Source organism: Chaetodon trifascialis, chromosome 3, assembly GCF_039877785.1.
Source record: "Chaetodon trifascialis isolate fChaTrf1 chromosome 3, fChaTrf1.hap1, whole genome shotgun sequence".
Taxonomy (NCBI): Eukaryota; Metazoa; Chordata; class Actinopteri; order Chaetodontiformes; family Chaetodontidae; genus Chaetodon; species Chaetodon trifascialis.
This window is the reverse complement of record NC_092058.1, coordinates 13,347,326-13,368,409: the sequence shown is the minus strand read 5'-3', so window position 1 is coordinate 13,368,409 and position 21,084 is coordinate 13,347,326. Positions and strand designations below refer to the sequence as shown.

Below are 21,084 nucleotides of genomic sequence, written 5' to 3'. Positions count from 1 at the left end.
TGGAAATGTTTCTGTGTGGATGACGAACCTATGATTATCAAGTGTGATATTAAAGAAACTGTCATTCACAAGTTTAAGCCACTAAAGTGACAATATGATACAATTAAGTAGCTTTTAGATCAAATTTAGAATGTAATTGGACTTTTCAAGGCTATGACAGTAAGACTTGTCACAGAAATGACACTGTACTAATGAATTTCCAGCAAAAAACCTCACGGAGGGGGAATTTAACATACAGTGGCTGAGTGACGGTGTATGATGGAGCACAGTTGTGTGTAGGTGAGACATTCTGCTCCACCTTGGCAAAGTCACCGAGGGTAATCAACTCCATCTGGATGACAGACGTCACCAAAACAAGTTCTGTGAGGCTGTAGTGCTACTTTGAGAGAAAGATAACAGTTAGAAGTTGTCAGAGGAAAGGCCTTTCAGAGGAGCCGCTCAAGTTTTGGGTATGAGAGTGTTAGATGTGTAAGGTAGTACAGCACAGGTGCTTTGTGTGAGGATGGAGTAAGCGGACCAGTCACTTGTGAGGTTTTATATCATATTGAGTGTCGGGTGAGCAAAGATGTGAAAAGTGAGCTCCAACAATGTGATGAACAGTTTTTCTCTTTTTATTTGATTGGAGTGTTTATAGGTATTGTGCTGGCAAGTGGTTCCTGTAGTGAGTTATACAAATCCAGACCAGGCCTCCATATTTCAACAAAGGCTTGAGAGGACTCTGTGAGTATGTAATTTTTTCTATCTTTAAGAAATACGTCACATCTTTGACCCAGTGAGGAAAGGACGTAGGAGTGCGTGGCTTCCATTTTAAAGGGATCAGATGTCTCACAAGGAGTGTAATGAAAGCTGTCACCACAGAGGCTTTACTTGGAAACAGAGCACATGATTCCTTTGATGTTAAGCCAAAGAGGGAACACACTGGGTCAGGGTCAAACTGGATTTCAAACATCTCACTGAAAGCCTTCAAAATACAATACAAAATACAATTAAAATAAATTTAAGCCATGTTAAGTGGACACGCTAATCGTTTGTACGCTAAGATCAGAGTTCAGGATATTTTTACATTTTCAAGGACAAACTGAAATTTTGACTTGATGATGGCGCATGATGAGAAGTCAGGGGATCACCGAAGTTCACCAAAGTGAATTTTACTGCAGTCATTTAATAGATGACAAGACATTTCACGACCAAACATCGCCCGGCAGTGCTAGAAGAAAAGTCAACAGGTTGCAAAAGTCATTATGGTTCATCATCTGGGAACCGTGAATATCTAAACTTCATGACAGTTCATCCAATGGTTGTTGAGAAATCTCAGTCTGGACCAATAAAAAAACAATCAATCTGGTCACAAGGCAACACTGATTTTATTTAAAGACAAAAATACACAACCTGGCAAACATGCGCCATATCAGAGTTATTTCTCATGTAACAAATGACATAAATAGACAATAAAATAAATATTAAATAAAAATGAACAGTTGTATTAAGACATGATGTAAACACGTTGAGGAAAATACATTGTGTGATACGGAGACTAACTATAAAACATAGAATGTATGATTTTTTGCCCTGAGTGGAATAATCATCCCAAAATTTAAAAGCAAGCCTCACTGGTCACAAAATTTGTAGAAAAACAAAGAGATTTAAGGATCCAGATACACTGGCAGGATTTAAGTGAGTGCTTGGAAGAAAAAGCCCTTTATCATGTAGAGCACAACATATTTCAGTCATTCCGTAAGTACGAGCCAAGCACTCTCACATTGTCTCACATTTTGCACTTAGAAAAGTTTCACTTACTACATCGCTTGTTTATGTTCAACATATAAAACATTTTTACATAAAGATAAATTATTCATCTTCTGTTCATATCATAAAGTACATAAGTGTTTTTGATCTCAGTCTTCTCTGAGTAGCTTGGAGGATCCTCTTCAGTCGTGCCACACTGTGCCACAGAAAAGACAAAAAAAGGCCGCAGTGTAGCTCAGTTTCAGCCCCCGCCTCAATCCTCCTCGTCCATGAGTGAAATGGCATGGTCGGTCAGTGCACTTTGATTTGAAGGAATGCTTAGATCACACTGCAAACACGCTGAGGGAGCTGGTCTCATCTTTCAGACCCAGGATGCTGTATGCTATCCTCTTCATGTGACCGGGCAACCGCACTCCAATATTCCTGATGTCTCTGAAAGGAAAAGGTAGATGATACGTTTTGAGTGTGTTTTACACAAAGAGACCACAGTGCTACTTGTACAGTAGTGACGCCCAGCTATGGACTCTTATACCCCAGGAAAGATTGAGGAGTAGCTCCAATAATTTGAAAAGAAATTATGTTTTGAATAGAAAATAATATCCATATATTGGTAGTAAAGGATAGATGGTTAAATGTTCAGCTTGTCACTGCAAATGCTAATAGTACAAATGTCCAAATATACTGATGATCAAATTGTCTGAAAACAGAATTTTTTAGCATCCGGTTCAAGCCAAATGGGCACATTTGGTATATTGCAGATGGTACCAGTGAAAGATTGCTTGAGCTCATGTGACAGGGCTGTAGCCGTACATCAGACAAATAAGGCTGCGAACCGCTGCTGGAGAAGTTATGGCAGCAGAGAATGAGAGGAATGTTATGGGCAGAGGCAGAGTGGAGTATTTCTGCATTCACAAACTGGATAACAAATGTTCAAGCTCAGAGCTCAATACTCTCTCTGTGTTACTACAAAATGTGGCCCGGTGCCAGTTGAATCAGCGCAGCATGGCAGAGCTGCACCTGTGCCATATGTGCACTTACTCATGCCTCAAGGCGAGCACCTGCTCCATGGTCGTGATCCCAGCGCGAGCGAAGCTTTCGCTGTACTGGCTCATTTTGATGGACTCCAGCCACTCGGGCACCGATCTGAACATGGTGCCGTCACAGCCGCTGGTGCTGGGCAGGCGGATGGACACGCTGTGAGGAACAAAGTACATTTAGATTACTTATCACTTACTGTGACTTTATGAACACTGAGTGAGTGTTTCTTTTAATTTAGTCTGTTTTACTCGGTTGCCACAACTTGAACATGAATAAAAGTAATGTTCATACCGTGGATCAAAGTCAGCGATTGTTTTCAAAGACTCTGGGCTTCGGAGCAGTTTCTCCAAAATGTTGACTATGTCTGAGAAGCGAGGTCGTTTGGAGCGGTCGTGCTGCCAACACTGAAGCATGAGCTGGTTGATGGCGGATGGGCAGTCCATCGGAGCAGGAAGCCTGAAGGACTCGTTGATAGCCTTCATGACCTGAGGAAGAAGCGGGGGCAGAGTGGAGGCAGCGCTTAGATCCAAAGCATATTTATGGCTGCAGAGACAGACGAAGCAGTCTGAAAAAGTGCTGTGTTCGTATGTTGACAGTAACAGGTCATTTGAAGAGGATGGGGGGGGGCTACACTGGATGTCAGGCAGATTTCTCTCACCAACTACCCAGCGCAGACTCTCAGTGGTTACACACATTAAAGTTTGACCTACACAGGCCAAAACAATCCTTCATCTCAACCGTACGAGCTGGAAAGACGATGTGACAGTGAAGCATACCTCATGGTTGCTCATGTCCCAGTAGGGCCGTTCTCCAAATGCCATGACTTCCCACATGACAATACCAAAGCTCCACACGTCGCTGGCTGAAGTGAATTTCCTGTACGCAATGGCCTCTGGGGCAGTCCAGCGGATGGGGATTTTACCTCCCTGACAGAAGAGAAACATTCACAAATCGCAATTAATGGGTGAATCGAGTGGAAACAGAAGGCGCTGAAAGACCAGCACTTTAGATTGGACACTTGAGAGTGAAAATACCATTAACAGTTGAGCCTTTGTTTCTAGAAAAAACAAGGGTTGCTCTCTGTTGCTATGCTTTAGGCTGCAAAATGTTAGACTCACTCTTGTTGTGTAGGTGCCCTCAGCGTCATCCTCCAGCACACGCGACAGGCCAAAGTCAGACACTTTACACTCCAGGTTGCCGTTAACCAGAACGTTTCTTGCTGCCAGGTCTCGGTGGACGTAGCTCATGTCAGAGAGGTATTTCATGCCAGCAGCTATTCCATGCAGCATCCCCACAAGCTGATATGATGGAATCTCTCCGTCATGGTCCTAAAAGGGAAAAATACACATGTTGAATACCTTTTTTTACTTAATTATTAAGAATTTTAATGTTTCAAATACAACTTTCCTTTTCACACTAACCAGCCAATAAAAAGTATGCAATTAAAATTAAAAAGTTTAATTCTGAAGCTCATTTGTACTCCTGCACATGGTAACATACATGCACCTACCTTCAGATATGTGTCGAGAGCTCCGTTCTCCATGTACTCTGTCACGATCATGATATGCTTGACTGAAAATTAAAACAAAAAGTTGCATTTAGTGAAAGAAAAGTAGAAACGCAGTTGAAGCAAATGAGCCACGAATGATTGTTTGCCATCAACTCACATTTGGTGACAACTCCCTCCAGGCGGATGATATTCGGGTGTGAGAACTGACCCATGATGCTGGCCTCACTCAAGAAGTCCAGCCTCTGCTTCTCTGAGTACCCAGGCTTCAGGGTTTTGATCGCCACCGCCACCTCCCCTCGCACAGGAGACTTCATCACGCCCCGAAACACTTCCCCAAACTCTCCTGATGGGCAGACGGACAGCAGGAGGAAACATTAGAAATTGTGCTCTGACATTTGATTAAATGTAATTAGATGAAATGGAAGATAGGCGCTCACCAACACCGATGACTTTTTGTTTGCTGATGGCACCCTGCTCAATTTCTGTGACAAACTTCTGGATGGCAATGTTCGGGTCCTCATACATGTGTGGATCGACATAAGTCTTCAGAGGCTTGAGCTGATCTAAGGAGGGAATGATAACTTTTAGAACTGTTCCATCTGTAAATAATACTGACGTATTAATACATGTTCAGAATGGTTTTCCAACCTGTTGAAAAGTAGGGATCTTCAGGTCCTCCCCTGCCACGAGAGCTCAGTCTCCTGAGAGGAAAACACGAATAATCACTATTGGACTAAACAGAATACAGACTGGCTCTGAGGTAATTGCAGGTCAGACTCTGGTGAAAAAGATCAAGGCTGTACTTAATCGCAGGACTGGCTATTACTGATAAACCCTCCCTGAGCTGTCACACCAGAATATCCTTTAACAGTTCAAATAGTGCACAGGCCTGTGGCACATAATCACACAGTTTGCAGGCCTGTAGATGCCATTTATCTTGTTACCAACCGTTTACGCAGGAGCAGGACGGCCACCACAACAAGCAGAATAACTGCCACTCCAAAGACAGCTCCCATCACCATGGTGGAGTTGTTCTGGATCTGAGACTCCGCTGTGCAAATCATAGAGAGGAAAACATTTATCAACTCAAGTATGTGAAATTAAAGTTTATATTAAAGGGCAGTGACTATTTCATCTTCCCTAGACTTTAAGGCTAGTACCTAGTGGTGAAGTATGGAACTCGTGCTCCACGCTGTAGCTGCCAGGGCTGCCTTCAGGACTCATTGCCTGCACCCTGAACATGTAAGGAGTGTCTGGGGTGAGGTCGTTGATCTGAACTGAACTTTTCTCCAAAATCAGAACCGTGTAGGTGGTCACATCTCGCTCGCCATCATCATCCTGTGAAGAGGAAAATTTTTTTTTTTTTATCTTGACCAGAAAATCTGTGACGCTTTCATGCAACAACCTCAACTTTGAATTGAGGGGAAGGAGAGACAAAAGAGTACAAAGCGTACTCTTTTCTGTGTCTTACTTTTCTGCGGTACATAAGCTCATAGCGGTGATTGATGTGGGCTGGAGGCCTGCGAGACAGAGTCCAGGACAGAGACAGACTGGTGGGGCTGCGATCATCCAGATGGATCTTCGTCACCTTGGGGGGATCTAACGGTCGGCGAGAGACAGAAAGCAAAATAATGGTTAGTGACTAATCATAGTCTTTGGAAGGACATTTGGAAATGAAAGCCTTTGGGACTCAGTGGGTCAGACTGAATTCCTCTTTGAGTAGTAAGCCTTTCTTTTTGTACAGTGGTTTTTACTGACAAGTACACTATTGCATGAAAAAACGTCTAAACACTCCTAACTCTAGAGTCCCCGATGGAAACGCCAGACCATTTTTGACAGCTCAAAAGCTGTACTTCAAATAATTTTATCACCTTCACAGTTGCTGACTTTTTCTAATTTTGTGAGAATTGCTTACACATAATTTTGAACAGATGACATTTCAAATATCTGCAACAGAAAATGACAAATTATTTCTGTTTGTGGCCTCAGAAACTCTAGCTGAGAAAGAAGATTAAATACAACGGATTTTCACATGCTCTGTATCCGTGGTTGGTGTTGAGAATAACTTCTTGACACCACCCAAATCCAAAATAGGTGTGTTTGGATTTCTGGTATTGGAGTTATATAACAGTTAGGTTAGTCACACCTCTCTGGGGTTTAATTAACTCCAAACATAAGTAATGTCTCTATGGAGGATAGCATACTATGCATTTGGATGTCTGTGAATTACCTTTTGGCCAACAAAAGGAATTGGATAACAAACAGCTCATTTTAACACAGGAAACATTACATATTTAGTCAATTTGAATCAGAGCAAAAACAACAGGCCTGTTTTGTGATCGAGCTCACCTGTATAGTCCAGAGCAGTGGTGATGCTCGCTGTGGGTTTCTCTGTGCCAAACTGGGACACGCCGCTGTGAGCTTCCACAGTGAACGTGTAGTTGAGATGAGAATCCAGGTCAGTGACGACGACCGTGGCGTCCCGCAGGTCTGTAGAACCTGGCTCAAAACGGACCTTCTCACCGCAGGGGACACACGAGGCCCCGTCGCATAGCTCACACACCACACTATAGGTGAGGTCACTGCGGCCCCCGGTCACCAGCGGTGGGCTCCAGGACAGCTGCAGCCTGCCCTCTGCTGACAGTGTGGTGGAGCTCAGGTCATGAGGGGCACTAGGTGGAGCTTTGGGAGGAAGTAGATGACACAGAACAGTTAGTCTGATGTTCTGACCTGTGTCTAATGGGCTTAAAGTTGATTTTGTAATAGTTCTAGTAATATGACAGTTGGGGGGTGTTGTTACCAGAGCAGGCTGATGAAGGAGGGTCTGAAGGGGAGCGGAAGAAACCTTCCTCACATTGACATTCAGTGGCGCCGGCAGGAGAGGGCTTGGTGTTATCAGGACAAACCTGACAAAACTGGCTTGATACAAATGGCTTGAAGTAGCCTGGTTTGCACGCTGTGTGAGAGCAAGAAGGTGTGTGTTAGTTTAAACATGTCATACAGGGCTAACTGTGAAACAGACAAACACAGGAAGGAATGACTGATCAAAATGCAAACAATGAAGCTGTCTCTGTAATACCAGTCCCTTCCACCCGACAGGAAGCATTTGTTGCAACTAACCTATAATCACTGAGTCTTTGTGTGCAGAGGAATGAAAAGGGATTTCCCTGACTATCTGCCTCCACTCGCCTTTTTCGCCTGAAGGCCTAATCTCAGGTCGCACTGCCAGTGTCAACCGGATGACAGAAAAGCACTAAATCCATCAGGTGATCTGATCTGCCTTCCCCCTGTGAACTCCGGGTTCATATTCTCTGGCAGATAATATTTCTGTTTTTGCCAAAGGAAGTGGCACCCTGGACACTGATTGTGGAGTGTTGTGATGGACATCTCAGCACACAGATAAACAGCCTTCCAGGGCACGGAGGTTAATGAACGTGCAGAGTGGACAGAAACCAGGACGCAAGAGCTGCAATCCAGCCTGAAAGCTGATGTTTCCTCCTTTTCTTCCTTCCTTCCACTAACCCCTGACACCAGTCGCAAATTACAGCATCCAAGGTTGAACAGTTAGAGGACAAGAGAGTCATGAAAAAGGAAAAGCTGCTGGACAAGTAAGATTTTCAGCACGTTTATGGAAACAGATGCACATACTTTCTGGGGTGATAAAGGGCTCTAGCACAGCAAGAAAAAAACCCTTTAAAAGAATGGATCTTATGAAAGCTCTCCACTCTCTCCTTTCATTCTGCTGTCTCCCTCGGGAGGAGCCTTTCATCTGGTTCCTGTGCTGGTGGCTGTGAGAGGAGGTCAAGTGAACCCTGAATTAAAGACGTGGTCGCGTTACTTCACCGCCGAGGCAGAAAGACCTTTGCACTCCAAGTATTGCCGCGGTGGAGGAGAAGGAGCAGGTTGAGTTTGAGTAGGAGGGATGAAGATGAATAGATGGACGGATGGGGGATGGGGGCAAAGGTCTGGAGCACCAACAGAAGTTCTCTCTGGGGAGTCACTTGGCGGCAGTGGGGGTGTAGCTGAGGTCTTTTCGCATAAGAAAAGGGGGCCTGCCCATTTCATCTTGAGCTGGGGCAGCAGGACCTCTGTCACGTACCAAAGAAACTCCAGCCCTATTCATCTATTGTCTCTGAGATTGGACAGAGTGGTGCCATAAATATGTTGCATTACTCATTATGCAGCTAGCAAATGGTGACATGTGTGCAATGCACGAATGCAAACATTGTTAATGCAAACTTTGGGAAAGATGGACTGCTTTGGATTTGAGTTTTTAATATCTACAAAAATGGTTGAAATATCATTTGATCCAAAACTTTCATTCAGCTAACTTTTATCCTAATTGTCCCGTGCTCCTTTTTGACTACAGCACACATGTGAAAAGGACTTGTGTTCCGCACCGGTGCATCTGTTAATTGAATCTGTTTTTTGCTCTTTGTGTTGGCCCATTGTTCTAATGAGTGGGAACATGGATTAGGGAGCTCGTTGCGTGTGTTAACCACCGGATGAAAGAGCAAAGGGAGGCAAAGTGGGGCATGTCATTGGCTAACAGCTGTCCTGTTGCTCCACTAATCCTCTTGACTAAATTACACTCCACACCTAACTAAGCAGCCACGAAGCTAACCACCCTCATGCACCAACTGTCGACTCACTCCCCACCCTCTGACTTCGACCAACGACAACCTGCTTATTTGTGTCAGTCAGCATTCCTCCTCATCTCATTTTACTTCCTTTTCCCACAACAGTTGGGCTCTTCAGTGGAATCCACATACCGGCCATGAGTCTCAAAGGAGATCACTTTCTCTTGTGAACATAAAATTGGAAATAAGGAACAACAGCATAATAATTGTGTTTTAACTTATGCAATGAAACATGTTTCCTGAATCCTAACAACCAGGTCATCCTCCAGACTTTGGAATCACAGTTTTTTCCACATCATAAATATTTCCTGTCTTCCTCAGCTAACTTCCGTTTCAGGTGTTCGACTCTGAGTCTGCCTGCGGTCAGAAACAACAAAGACGGAAACATTCCTCTGCCTCATTTCCTCCACGCCTAGCTCTCTTAATCTGCCTTTGAAGCACAGTGCTTATCTATCAATTACTCATTGGGTCTATATAATATCATAAAAAAATATTTGACCAGTTTCCTGAAGCCCAAATGAACTGAACAACAGTAATAAAAGATATTCAGTTTAGAGTGATATGAAACACTGAAAAGTAGAAAACCTTCACAAAGAAAAAGAAGCAATTCATTTCTGTTTTGGTAGAAAAAAATGATTTAAACAACTAATTTCCCCTCTCAGGACTAATACAGGAATATTGAATCTTGAAATCAATTGTCAACAGAGTTGCCGATAAATTCTCTGTTCATCAATTAATTTCTCAGTCGTTTGATCCGGTAAGAATGTCTCACTTATAGGAATTGGCTCCAAGTAGACCAAACTCTGCCAGTCAAGGTGACTCGGACCATCAGGAGTCATAAACCACAGTCTGACTCAGTCCAACCTCTGATAGGCGTGTCGGCTCCATCCCTGTAATCTGTGGTTCCTGTCGCCTTAGCAACTCACACAAAACAAATACTTGCGAGCAGAAGACACACCGCTCAGGTAGTCATCCTGACACATTCACACGGCCCTTCCTTTAGTCAACCAGCGCTGAAGGTGACGCGAGGGTGAAAGAATTCCTTTCAGAAAACCCCGCACCATACTGTGCCCTTCCTCCCTCCTTCCTCTTCTCTCTGTACCCTCTCTCCTCCCACGCTTCCTCCAGACAGTTCAGCACACCACACCCGAGAATGCCAAAAGACCAACTTCCACACAAACAGCAGCAGCACACACGGTATGCACGCCACAGTTATGTCTTTTACTGTACACATCTATTTGTTTTTTGCACATGTACTCGCAGGTCTTTCTCGAGGGCAGCACATACTGCAGAGTTTTTACATTCTTAACCTTAGTTTGGGTGTCACTCATATGAATAGACAAAAAACCTTCAACAGTATGTTCCCAAATTGTTTTTACTTTCGAAATTATGTATTTTTGTTTTTTAAATCTATGTAGCTATGAATATCTAAAAGTTTATCCTCATGTTCCTTTACACGCCAACCTTTTTCCTATTTCATACCACACACTAATACCTCACAGTCTGTATGTACTAATCTTTATAGTGCCATAAGCTTGAAATTTGGAAACTTACATAGCTCCTCAGTTTCTACAGAGCAGTAAATTGTGGGAAAACAGTGTCTATCAACATCGCATACTGACATCTTTGAGCAGACTGGAAAAGCGCTATATAAATACAGTCCATTTACATCTTGAGGTGTGTCAAATTTCTAACAAACTCCACTTTGACTAAATGTGTAGCATAGAATTGGGACACAGCTTCTTGTACTGTACTTTGCCACCTCCAGCCATTGACCTATTCATAAAACAGTGCCTCAGCCCAGCCCCAGTATCCTGAGAGAAAGGCAGTGGAAAGAATGCGTGATTGCCCAACATGTCAAGAGATGAGGCATTGATGGGAGACTGTCGAAATATCCTCAGCGATTTTGATCTACAGTATATCACATGGAGCAATATGTGGTTGCCTCAAAACCTAAACCAAACAAACAGGTTCATACAGTGCGTCCCATGCCCAGTCCTGTTGTACCTGGCCTACTTCAAGACAGATATGGAGTGCTTTTGTGATCCAAGCAAGCCAGACACAATTAACATTCCTCTGCGCTCATTCCTCACACCTTGCCAAAGTAGTGGTTGGAGGTGTTTCATTTACTATAACTCACATGGCAACACAAACATGTCTCAGTTGAGTGCGTGGCGTATTTCTGGCAGTGCTTACCTTGGCAGGAGTCCCCAGTGGTTTCATAGCCAGCCAGACACTGGCATTGACCCACGGGAACCACCCATTCTCCCTCAGCTGTGCAGTAGATGCGTGGGGTGGCCTGACTGATGGCATTCTCCACACAGGCTCCCTCCACCTCCCTGAGAGCATCCGCCACAGTCTCTGGGAAAGCTGCCAAGCTCTGCACTGTGGATGGGCACGTCTTGTAGTACACCCTAACAGACAACAGTGCCACACAAGCACCCATGTCCTGAAAAGCCAGGTAGAAGCCCTTTCTAGAGAGCGGTCCCACAGTCCTTGTCTCTGTGTTGACTTTCAACACGCGACCCCGTGTGACCTCATCGGGAGCGATGGTGGCCACTTTGCGGAACTGGCCTTTACGGAAGTTGGTTCCCACGTCGGCATCAGCCTCAGAGATGAAAAGGTTGAAGGTTTCTTTGCAGGCGACAGAAGCCCCTTCAAAAGTGTTGCAGTCTCGCACAACAAACCGGAGCTCCACAGAGACACGCGTCGTACCCGGGCGCCTCTGGATGAATGTTGTGCGTAACCAGTTATCCTGATCAGTAGAGTCTATGCTACAAACACTGTAGGTATAGAAAAGTGAGCCGTTCACTACTGTCTGGACTATCTCCCACTGTAGAACAGAAAAAGATAAAGAAAGAGGGTGAGGATTAGTTTAAGGGGCAACAGTCACTGGTACAAGCTACAATAATGAAAGGAAAAAAGGCATTTTTTTCAGGGAATAAGTACAGGGGCCAGTGACTTTGTTCCTGCCGAAAACCAGTTTTATTGATGAGACACCTCGTCTTCAATGCTGAGCGAGAAGCTCATAAAGAGCAGAAGTGAGCTGAAGCTTTTTTTCTCCACAAATTAAGATTATTGGCCTGAACATGTGTGGTGCTCACAACGTGTGTGGTTTTCCACTAACACACTAGGGTGCATGTGTGTGAGACACGCGTAAATCCAGCAAATACTACTGTAGAAAACCAACTAAGATTTATGGCTGTTAAATGAGCTTCATAAGCACAGTGTAAAGGCTTGGCAACAATTACGAGTTTTTAAGAGAGGGGAGCAATGACGAGTCAAAAGATTAAAAGCCTCCATTCAAGATTAAAATGTGACACCTTACATGTTAACAGTACTGGTGTGTTTCAGGGAATAAATCGCATTATTTTAACTGTTAGAAAAAGATGTGAGGCACAACAGTATAATAAGGCATATTTCCACAGTTTCAAATGAGTCATTAGTAGCATTATTAGTGCAGCTCTTTGTGAGGCGCCATAGATCATTTAAGTCTGTGAGTTTCATAGTTACACGTTAGATCCTCTACATTGTGGCCACATTAAATACTGAATTTCTGGCCTTTACTTCTAATTACCATCCAACCTCCATTGTGTATTCGGGTCGCTTATACTGCATTTATAAAATACATTTCCTGAAGACCATACATTCAAAATGGTCACTCCTGCTGCAAATTTGAATACACTTTGAAAGCTGGATTAGAACAAAGCCACCTTCAATCTTTGAGAAGAGTCACAAAAGAAATGTCGGCCAAAAATTGGAAGTGGGCATGTCCTGTTGCTTTTTTTAGATGGAAAGCCACTGAACTATAGATAGAGGGATGGTTCTCCACACATGGACCAGCCTTTCTGTCTCTTTTACTTATGTCTTGCCACAACTATACAGATCACCTCGCTGCTGTTATCTCTGGATTCAGAGAGGAATGACAAGGGAAAATAATCTTGAAATTGAGTTTTATGGTTTAGTGAAGGAATGAAAACAACCTCCGGTGATTTTGTAAAAATGCACCTCGGTACTGTAAATTTAAATGTAGGTTAAACCATGACATTTTAATGGCATTCATAAGTTTTTTATGAAAGGGTTGCCTTAACACAAGACGAGCGGAGCTCTGCCAAACCTCATCGAGCTGCCACTCATTCCATCTCTCCCAGGGAGCTTTTTTAGAGGACTGGATGAGCCAGAAAGAGGCCTCTGTTATTATTAAGTAGTATTCAAATGCTCACACCAACTTATCTTCAGCAGCATTTCATCCATTTCTAGACTTACACAGATAAAGACGGTTTCAAGTCTTGAACCTGAAGTCTTAAAAATGCCTGTTGAGGTATAAATACTCACTCCGTTCTCATATGGCAACGTCAACCACCCCAACTCTGATCCTGAAGCGCTCATATCCAGCAATATTTCTACAGAGACAAACAGAAAAACATAGGATGTAATTACAACAAACAAAAAAACAACTAATGACACCTGATGCATCAAGAAAAAAAGTAAAATAAAATATATATATATAGCTCTTATGAAAGCTAAATGCTTTCTAGACTTAACAACAGATCTTCTGTTTAATAGGCTGTTAAAGAGTTAGAAATGACTATGATTTGACTGTACAATTGAATTCGATGCCTTGATCTCGGGGCCAACAGCTTTATGGGGGGCACATGCCATGCTTTGACATTTTAATCAAGCATGTCGGTCTGATTCAGGACTTCATTGACCGTGTCCTCCAGGTCCAAGATACTGGACCAATAATGTCTGAGAAAGGCGTGGGCAGTTAAAATTGCCATGACGCGAGCAATACATGAATGTGAACCACAAGTGAAACGAAAAAAGCTGACATGTTAAGGCACCTCACAGGTGGCCCTTAACCCCGAGCTGACAGGGGAAATACTAAGTAATTCGTTTAAAAAGACTGGTAGGCTACACATAAACTTGAAAAGTTTGAAAAATATCGAACTTTTCGACCATTTAACGCATTCTCAGCTCTTCAAAGACAAAGTTAAAACAGGAAAGGGATACATTCAGTACGGACATTCAACAATTTCTACTATCTTTTACTGACCGAAAAACAAACAAACAAAAAAAAAATTCCCGTAAGATTTTTTTCCTGACAATGCCAAAAAATTTAAAAACGTAAGTAAAACTTAAAGCAGGCTATCAAATTCCAACGTCCTGACTCATGAGGTGCGGTAAAGCTAAACTACACTTTTATTTCTTTTAACACAATGCGTAAAAAAGTACTCACGTTCTTTCGACTGGAGGCTGGTTAATACTTGGTTCATAAATAAAAACAAAAATAAGTTGACCGGACGGAGTTCCATGATTCCACACAACTTTCTTTAAAAAGTCGTGGTTTTATGTCCCAGAAGTCTCTCGGCTGTCCTCCGTCTGTCCCACTAACTCCACCGGCTGAGTGAGCACGAGCCCGCACACCATTGAGAAGCAGGTGGCGTCATCGCCCCGCCCCGAGCCGCGCGCTTTGGAATGTCGAGGTTATCCAAATATGGTAGTCAGGGGGCGGGGCCACATCTATTTGACCGCACCTGTTTCATTGAGAAGGATGTGGTCCTTGATACACTGCGCAGTCACTGTATTGATTTTTAAATGTTTGTTTAATACATGAATAGCAAATCAAACTCTTCTTTAGCGTTACGTATATCCTAATTACCACACACATTTGCATATTTGTATATTAAAACTCAATCAGCAATAACTTATGTTATCTACAAATGATGAATTACATATGTACAGCATATTTACTGTATATATACTCCTGTGCAGAAGGCCCATTTGTATTTGTTCATAATTTACAGAAACAACTGACTTGTATACAGACAATGTATGTTGTTGGTCATCCAAAGCTCTATTTTTTTTTTTTATCTATTTTTGTTCAGCATTATTGCCCTTGTTTTTACCTGTGTGTCTATTTCTGTCATTCCTGTAAATCTTTTTGTAGCTGTTTAGAAGTAAGCATCTTAAAACTGGAGTGAAATTCAAGCAGCTCTCGGCCAATAAAGCTGATTGATTTTAATTCTGATTACCAAATGAAAGCTAAATGCAAAGATAAATGTCAGGCAGTGATAAAAGTACACAGATCTATAGCTTAGGTAAAAGCAGAAATGCTAGAATGAAAAATACTATTTAAATAGCTTGTTAAAGTAAAAGTATCATAGTATCATCAAACTGTATGTTGTCTACTTCAAAAAGTTAATATAATGCAGAATGAACCCTCCCTGAGTATATTATTATTTCTAATCTGTGGAGGAAGAAGTATTCATATCTTAATTATTACAACATCGCAAAAATACTCTATAAAAGAACTCCTGTATTTGGTATTTTACTCATACCTAACTTAAAGCACATATGTATCATCAGCAAAAATAAAATATACTTTAAATATCAATAGTTCCACCTTGTGTTGTATTATTATAGACCGTAAACATATTTTTTTTATTGTAGATGCATTGTAGTAGCAGTTTGATATATCAAATCATTTTTTTAGCAGTTGATCATCTGTTTTCTATACAACATCATATTCAAAGTAACTACTTACTGCAAGTTACTCCAATAAATATAGTAAAAGATCCGATATTACCCTCCTATATGTATACATTTAAAGCACCAAAATCCAGAAATATTCAAGTACAAGTACTTCAAATTTATCAAAGAAGGCTACAGTTCAATGCAACTACCACAAATTTGTACTGAACTACTTTAGAAACATAATTAGTTACTTCCACTACTAATAACCATTACGATTGTTCAAACTTTGGTATTAATGAAAAGATTAAAATAAATATTAAAAATTTCCAATTTGATTTTCTCAAGGTCAGTAAAGATTTGGGCCAATACAGTGACTAAAGATTTTTTGTGTTTCAGTTTTCATTTTAGTTTTTCCTGCAGTTGCATTGTACTGTAGTGTTGGTGCCCTGTCTTGTGTGGGAACTTAATTAAAGCTGGAGCACTAAGCTATACCATAGCATAGATGTAAACAATCCATACTAACACTCTTGGGGTGCACTTCCAGTTGGTGTTCAAACGTACATTCAGAAACCATCCTGGATATTTAGTCTGTGCTAGAATCCCTTTTAACTGGTATTAAAAATTTCAAATAATAAGTGTGAGTAATACAGTACAAATATGTTTGGACTTTTGTAGCCTTTCAGTGTGAAAGAGTGTTTAAGTTGGGCAATCTTTTTTTGATGGTCCTCCAAGTAATTGCCTGAATCCTCCACATCTCGTCCAGGACTTGTCTTTCCCACGACTGGTAAAGGAGGGGTCAAGTGGGGGGGGTGGTCTGGTATGAATATATGACTACTAATGAGGCGCTCCTCATAAAGAACCTTACAATTTGGGTATGAATATGTGACCACAAAGAAGATCTGACAATAGCATCACCTAGCAACTCTTATCTGGAGGAATTTTAGAGTCAAGTCTTGCACCGTGTACTCGGAAAGAAGAGCCCCTCGATCTGAGAGCCAAACACAGTCGGCCATCCTGACAAAGACCCCCCAAAAAATCAACTGAAGAGGCGGACATTGTCTTGTCCAACATTACCATACACGGACATTAATCATACAACAGACAGAGTGAAAGATGTTGGTGAAATAATAGATTAACAAGTTAAGTGTGGGTTGAATTATGGCTTTCTGACCTTCAAATGACAACCACTTCAATTGCTTACAAACACAAATTGTAGTTTAACATGATCATTTTTATTCCAACAGGACATTTTCACCCTTGAGAAGAGAAGAAAACTGACACCTTCATCATATTAAATCAATTCACTGCACTTTTCTGTTCTTATGAAGAGATTTCAGTTGTGGTTTTTAAACATTAACTGATGAATTTCAGGTTGAACTGTATCTCTAAATGTGATGTCATATTTTTAACACAATTATCAAGCAGAAAAATGTCAGTTTAAAGTCTTATTCAAACTACTATTTGTCAGCTTAAGCTTCCACCAATATTTGCTGTTGATTGTTCAAATACGAGTTCCTTCTTGCAAATAAATCTGAGTTTTATGTGTCTCCTGAGGAAAAAAAAATCTGCTTTTCAGTCCCTCAAAGACATGCTTTAACATCCAGGTATCCCTCACTTTCAAATGATCCGCCACACTTTGTTTTGAGTGTGAACTGCCACTTGAAGGAAACTTCCATCTTAAGCACTCAAGCAGGCCTTTCTCTCCCCTCTTTATTGGTTTTGATACACACTGAGGTACGCTAAGGTGTTATTTTCGAGTGTGTTCATGCTTAGGCGCTGAGAAGTGGTTTCTGTTGTCAACCAGTTCTCGAAGGTGTCAAAGGTTAACACCCTCTCTAACACACAAGTATGCAAATGCTTTCATTACAATACAGGCTTCTTTTTATCCACCTAACAGAGCATGCGTGCTGCCTGAGAGCAGACTGCAGCCTCACAGCGCTGAGCACTCCGGGTGTCCAAACGTGCCTCCCCACTCTGGCCCCGGGCTTCTGAGGGCGACGGCTACACAAAAGTACTTCACACTGGGGGCTGGGTCCGCATTTTGTGGGTCAGTGAACAACGGCCGAAGCAGCAACGCCATGTCATTCAGACCCTGCTCCCCTCACACCCCTGCTTTCCTTACACTTCTTGAGCTATCAGCAAACAGAGAGGTGGAACACCACTGAAAGCACCGGGGAGTTTTTGTGTACTGCCAACATAAAATGCACCTACTGTTTTCCACCATTCCACCATCTGAGCGAGGGCCCCCAAAACCCTTGTTAAGAGATGATGCAGTCGCACCTTTCTTCATACGTTCTGGTGGCTACAGCCTAACTATCAGTGGTGGAAGAAGTACTCTGGTTATTTACTTTAGTAAAATAGCAGTACCACACAAAAACAAATAACAAATGCTCAATCACAACTAAAAGTGCTGCAATCAAAATGTCTAAGTAAAAGTACAGTATTTGCGAAAACTATCAATAGCAAAAATGATCATTATGCAGAACATTATTATATAATTGAATGATTATTATCGATGCATCAACATGTGAGCAGTACTTAAATGTTGTAGTTGGCCGGCGTGGAGCTAATTTTAACTCCTTTACATACTGTTGGGTGGTTTAATCCATAACAGTGCATCATATTTCATGAAATGTTCATGTTTTGCATGAAAATTGTCAACGAGTAACAAAATTTTACCAGTACCTGCATTTTAAATGTATAAGATAAAATGAATGTATAAAAAGTGCAATATTTCTCTGCAATGTGAACCATGAAGTAGCATAAAATGGAAATATTTACTTCAAAATTGTACTGAAATAACAGTACTTGAGTAAATGTACACAAATACGCTTCACCTGTGTTAACAGTACCTGTGTATATTAATTTTTATTCTTGGTGCTTGGTGATTCGTTGCCCATCTTGTTTTACCTCCATTGCTCTTTTATTGTTAAGAAAGTTGGAATTAGTCATTTTCATCCAACATTTCATCCAACATCACTGAAAAAAATTCAGACATGCAGTTCCTGATTCAGAGCATGAGTATGGGAGCCATTGCATTTTTGAGATAATCCTGTGAGTTTGAAAAGGTTTTTATGAGCCTGTGAGGTAGGAATTTTCCGCCCACCAAGGAGTGCGTAATCCCTTAACTTATCTGATAACATAAAGATCACACAAGGCAAAGGCTGTGTTTTACAGCGTAACAAAAACAATCAGATGTGATGACATAAGCACGAGATATCTCAGCTCAGCAACCACAACATTGTTCAGACGCCGTGAACTGATAAGTACTATATAAACCACAATAGGAAGTAGGACTTGAAGCCACTAATCTCAAGTTCGGTACAGGTACATTCAGTCCTTCACCAAAACTAGATAAAAAACGCAAGACCACATACTGTAAAATATAAACCAACAGAAGTGCCTCTGACAATAAAACCATAAAACCAAAACCACCGTCCTTTTATGCTCCTCACTAACAGGATGGATGTTGTGGAAGCTTCTTCATTCTGTGCTCTATTGTCTGGACTGAAAAGCCTGTGCATTGTTTTTTCCTCCCTGTCCTCAGCCATCTCGTTGTAAAAGCCCCACATGCCACCTCTGAAAACATCACCTCTCCTTGCTGGAATTCAGGGTGGGCGTCTGTTGCCTATGTGGGCTCCGTTGTGTGCGGCGTAGCGATGAGAAACAAAAGGAAGAACGCGCTCCGACAAGTCTTCGTCTCATGAAGGGAAGAAATGTGAGAATGTGGTTAAAAACATGGAGCATTACTCATACTTTACCTGGGTTAAGTCTGTTTGTGGCTTCGCCCTCATCAGTCATTGCTGCCTGCATTGGCACTGACCTCATGCATCAAAGAGCAGCTGTAGGGGAAAAAAATCAACACTGCAGGTACAGACAGATATTTAGGATGCATCCAAAGGAAGACATTTGACAGGATTGTCTCATCTTTGAAATATAAAACCAAAGCTAATTACCTTTGGAGTCATATATCAAACATCCAACCATAATATAACTCAAAGGAACAAAGAGTCATTTAAAAATTTGCCTTTTTTTTCATTGCTTGGTATTATGTTCTGACGAGAGTGTAACAGGTTGTGTATTCAAATTCATCCCAGGCTGAGGTCACTATAATCCTCCTCGTCTGGCAAGTAAGAGTTTAGGGAGGGGGGGCGAGGACATGACTGCAAGTGAAATCCCCTTCAGTAAAGACCCGTGTTAAATGTAATGGGTGCTGGCAAAGGGGCCTAATAAAGATGACAGCACACATTCATATGCATTCATTTGTGTGCTCAGCTTGACGAAGTCTGCCTCGCAGGCTCAACAAAGGGGAGGAAGGAAGCCAGGGGCTGTGGAGAATGCCTGGGGGTGTGGGGCGACAACACACACACACACACACACACACACACACACACACACACACACACACACACACACACTTAAACACACACAGTGGCCCTCCAGCTTGCATCCTGTGGTCTCTCAAGTCTGAAGTTATAGCAGTGACAGCTGGGCTAGCACGCTCTGCATGGGCTCATTCTCTCTTTAGCAGCTAAGCCCTCCCCTCCACACACACGCGCGCACACGCTGTCTGTGACACACACTAAAACACACTCACAAACACACATAGGCAGGATGGCCCATCCTGTTTACTGTTTACATTTCACAGTGGCTGGCCAACTTGGGAGGGCCATACAGTGTGATCACAGCCATTACAGCTGTTTCTAAGGCAGTGGTGTGTGTGTGTGTGTGTGTGTGTGTGTGTGTGTGTGTGTGTGTGTGTGTATGTGTGTGTGTGTGTGTGTGTGTGTGTGTGTGTGTGTGTGTGTGTGTGTGTGAAGCCCATGTTTGAAATTGGGATACACTGTTGAGATGAAATCTTCATTTTTAACCTTGAAACCAGCAGTGGATTAAACAATCTCACCACCAGGTCCATTTAGTAGCTAGTCTGGAGCTTTCAGTCATATCGCAGGATCTTCCTCAGCAGATGGAGTTTAGACTTTAGACTAAAGTTTGCCCAGTTGTCATGGCAGATGTTTAAATGTCCACGTTTGAGCACATTCCCATCTGCGTTGGCTTAAATATTGAAGCTGAAAGTTCATTCTTGACTTTGGAAACAACATTTCAGGAAGACTGTGGATACGATCAAAAGCTTAAAACTGCAGCTACTAGTGCACCTTGTGGTGAGATTGCTGTGCTGGTAAATGTTCATATTTCAATTACAAAACCCCTCAGCTGGAATGTAAAAATAAGAGCAACTCACAATTTATAATCTTGCAATTATAAGTATATACATTTCCAAAAAGTTAAGACATTAATTGCAGCCACTGCTGTGTATTAGATGGGGCCATGGAGCTGCTGAGTCAAGGTTTGTGCTGTAACGACCACAACTGTTCACAAGAGGATAAGGGAGGACCAGAAAGGACGACTAGCAGTGTGGTCAACAACAATCAGATCATTATTTGGCCAAAAGGGGCACCTGCTTTGTTTGAGGTAGGCCTGGATTCAGAGGTTGATGACACTAGACAGCTGAACAATGCACAGCAAACAGGAGCTGATGGCCATCCACTTCAAGTCAGCAGTTTGCGTTAACCTGATTTTTGTACTCCTGTTTTCAAATTGTCAACAAACAGAAAGCAGAATGGCTGCTTCTTCACATCGTGAAGGCCAGCTGTTATTTTTCAGTTAGAGATG

At 42.1% G+C, this 21,084-nt stretch overlaps 1 protein-coding gene across 1 annotated transcript; it reads right to left on the bottom strand.

Annotated features, from left to right (window-relative positions):
• Window positions 1-1,343: 1,343 nt before the first annotated feature.
• Window positions 1,344-14,339, bottom strand: epha2a (eph receptor A2 a). The gene is made up of 17 exons (XM_070959045.1): window positions 14,174-14,339; window positions 13,270-13,337; window positions 11,131-11,767; window positions 7,095-7,250; window positions 6,644-6,976; window positions 5,766-5,893; window positions 5,455-5,632; window positions 5,243-5,345; window positions 4,943-4,995; window positions 4,732-4,857; window positions 4,452-4,637; window positions 4,295-4,356; window positions 3,903-4,112; window positions 3,561-3,710; window positions 3,076-3,269; window positions 2,785-2,940; window positions 1,344-2,178 (listed from the first exon to the last, which is right to left on the bottom strand). Exons 1-17 carry the CDS (start codon window positions 14,247-14,249, stop codon window positions 2,070-2,072), a joined length of 2,925 nt encoding a protein of 974 aa, XP_070815146.1. The 5' UTR covers window positions 14,250-14,339; the 3' UTR covers window positions 1,344-2,069.
• Between the last annotated feature and the right edge of the window lie 6,745 nt (window positions 14,340-21,084).

What these genes read in the sequence shown, in the direction of transcription:
- epha2a (XM_070959045.1), bottom strand. Translation starts at nt 14,249, where the DNA reads ATGGAACTCCGTCCGGTCAACTTATTTTTGTTTTTATTTATGAACCAA. An exon ending in CACTGGGGACTCCTGCCAAG is followed by an intron (nt 7,251 to 11,130) that starts GTAAGCACTGCC and finishes GCTCTCACACAG; the next exon opens with CGTGCAAACCAGGCTACTTC. An exon ending in GGAGGGAGTTGTCACCAAAT is followed by an intron (nt 4,357 to 4,451) that starts GTGAGTTGATGG and finishes TTTAATTTTCAG; the next exon opens with TCAAGCATATCATGATCGTG.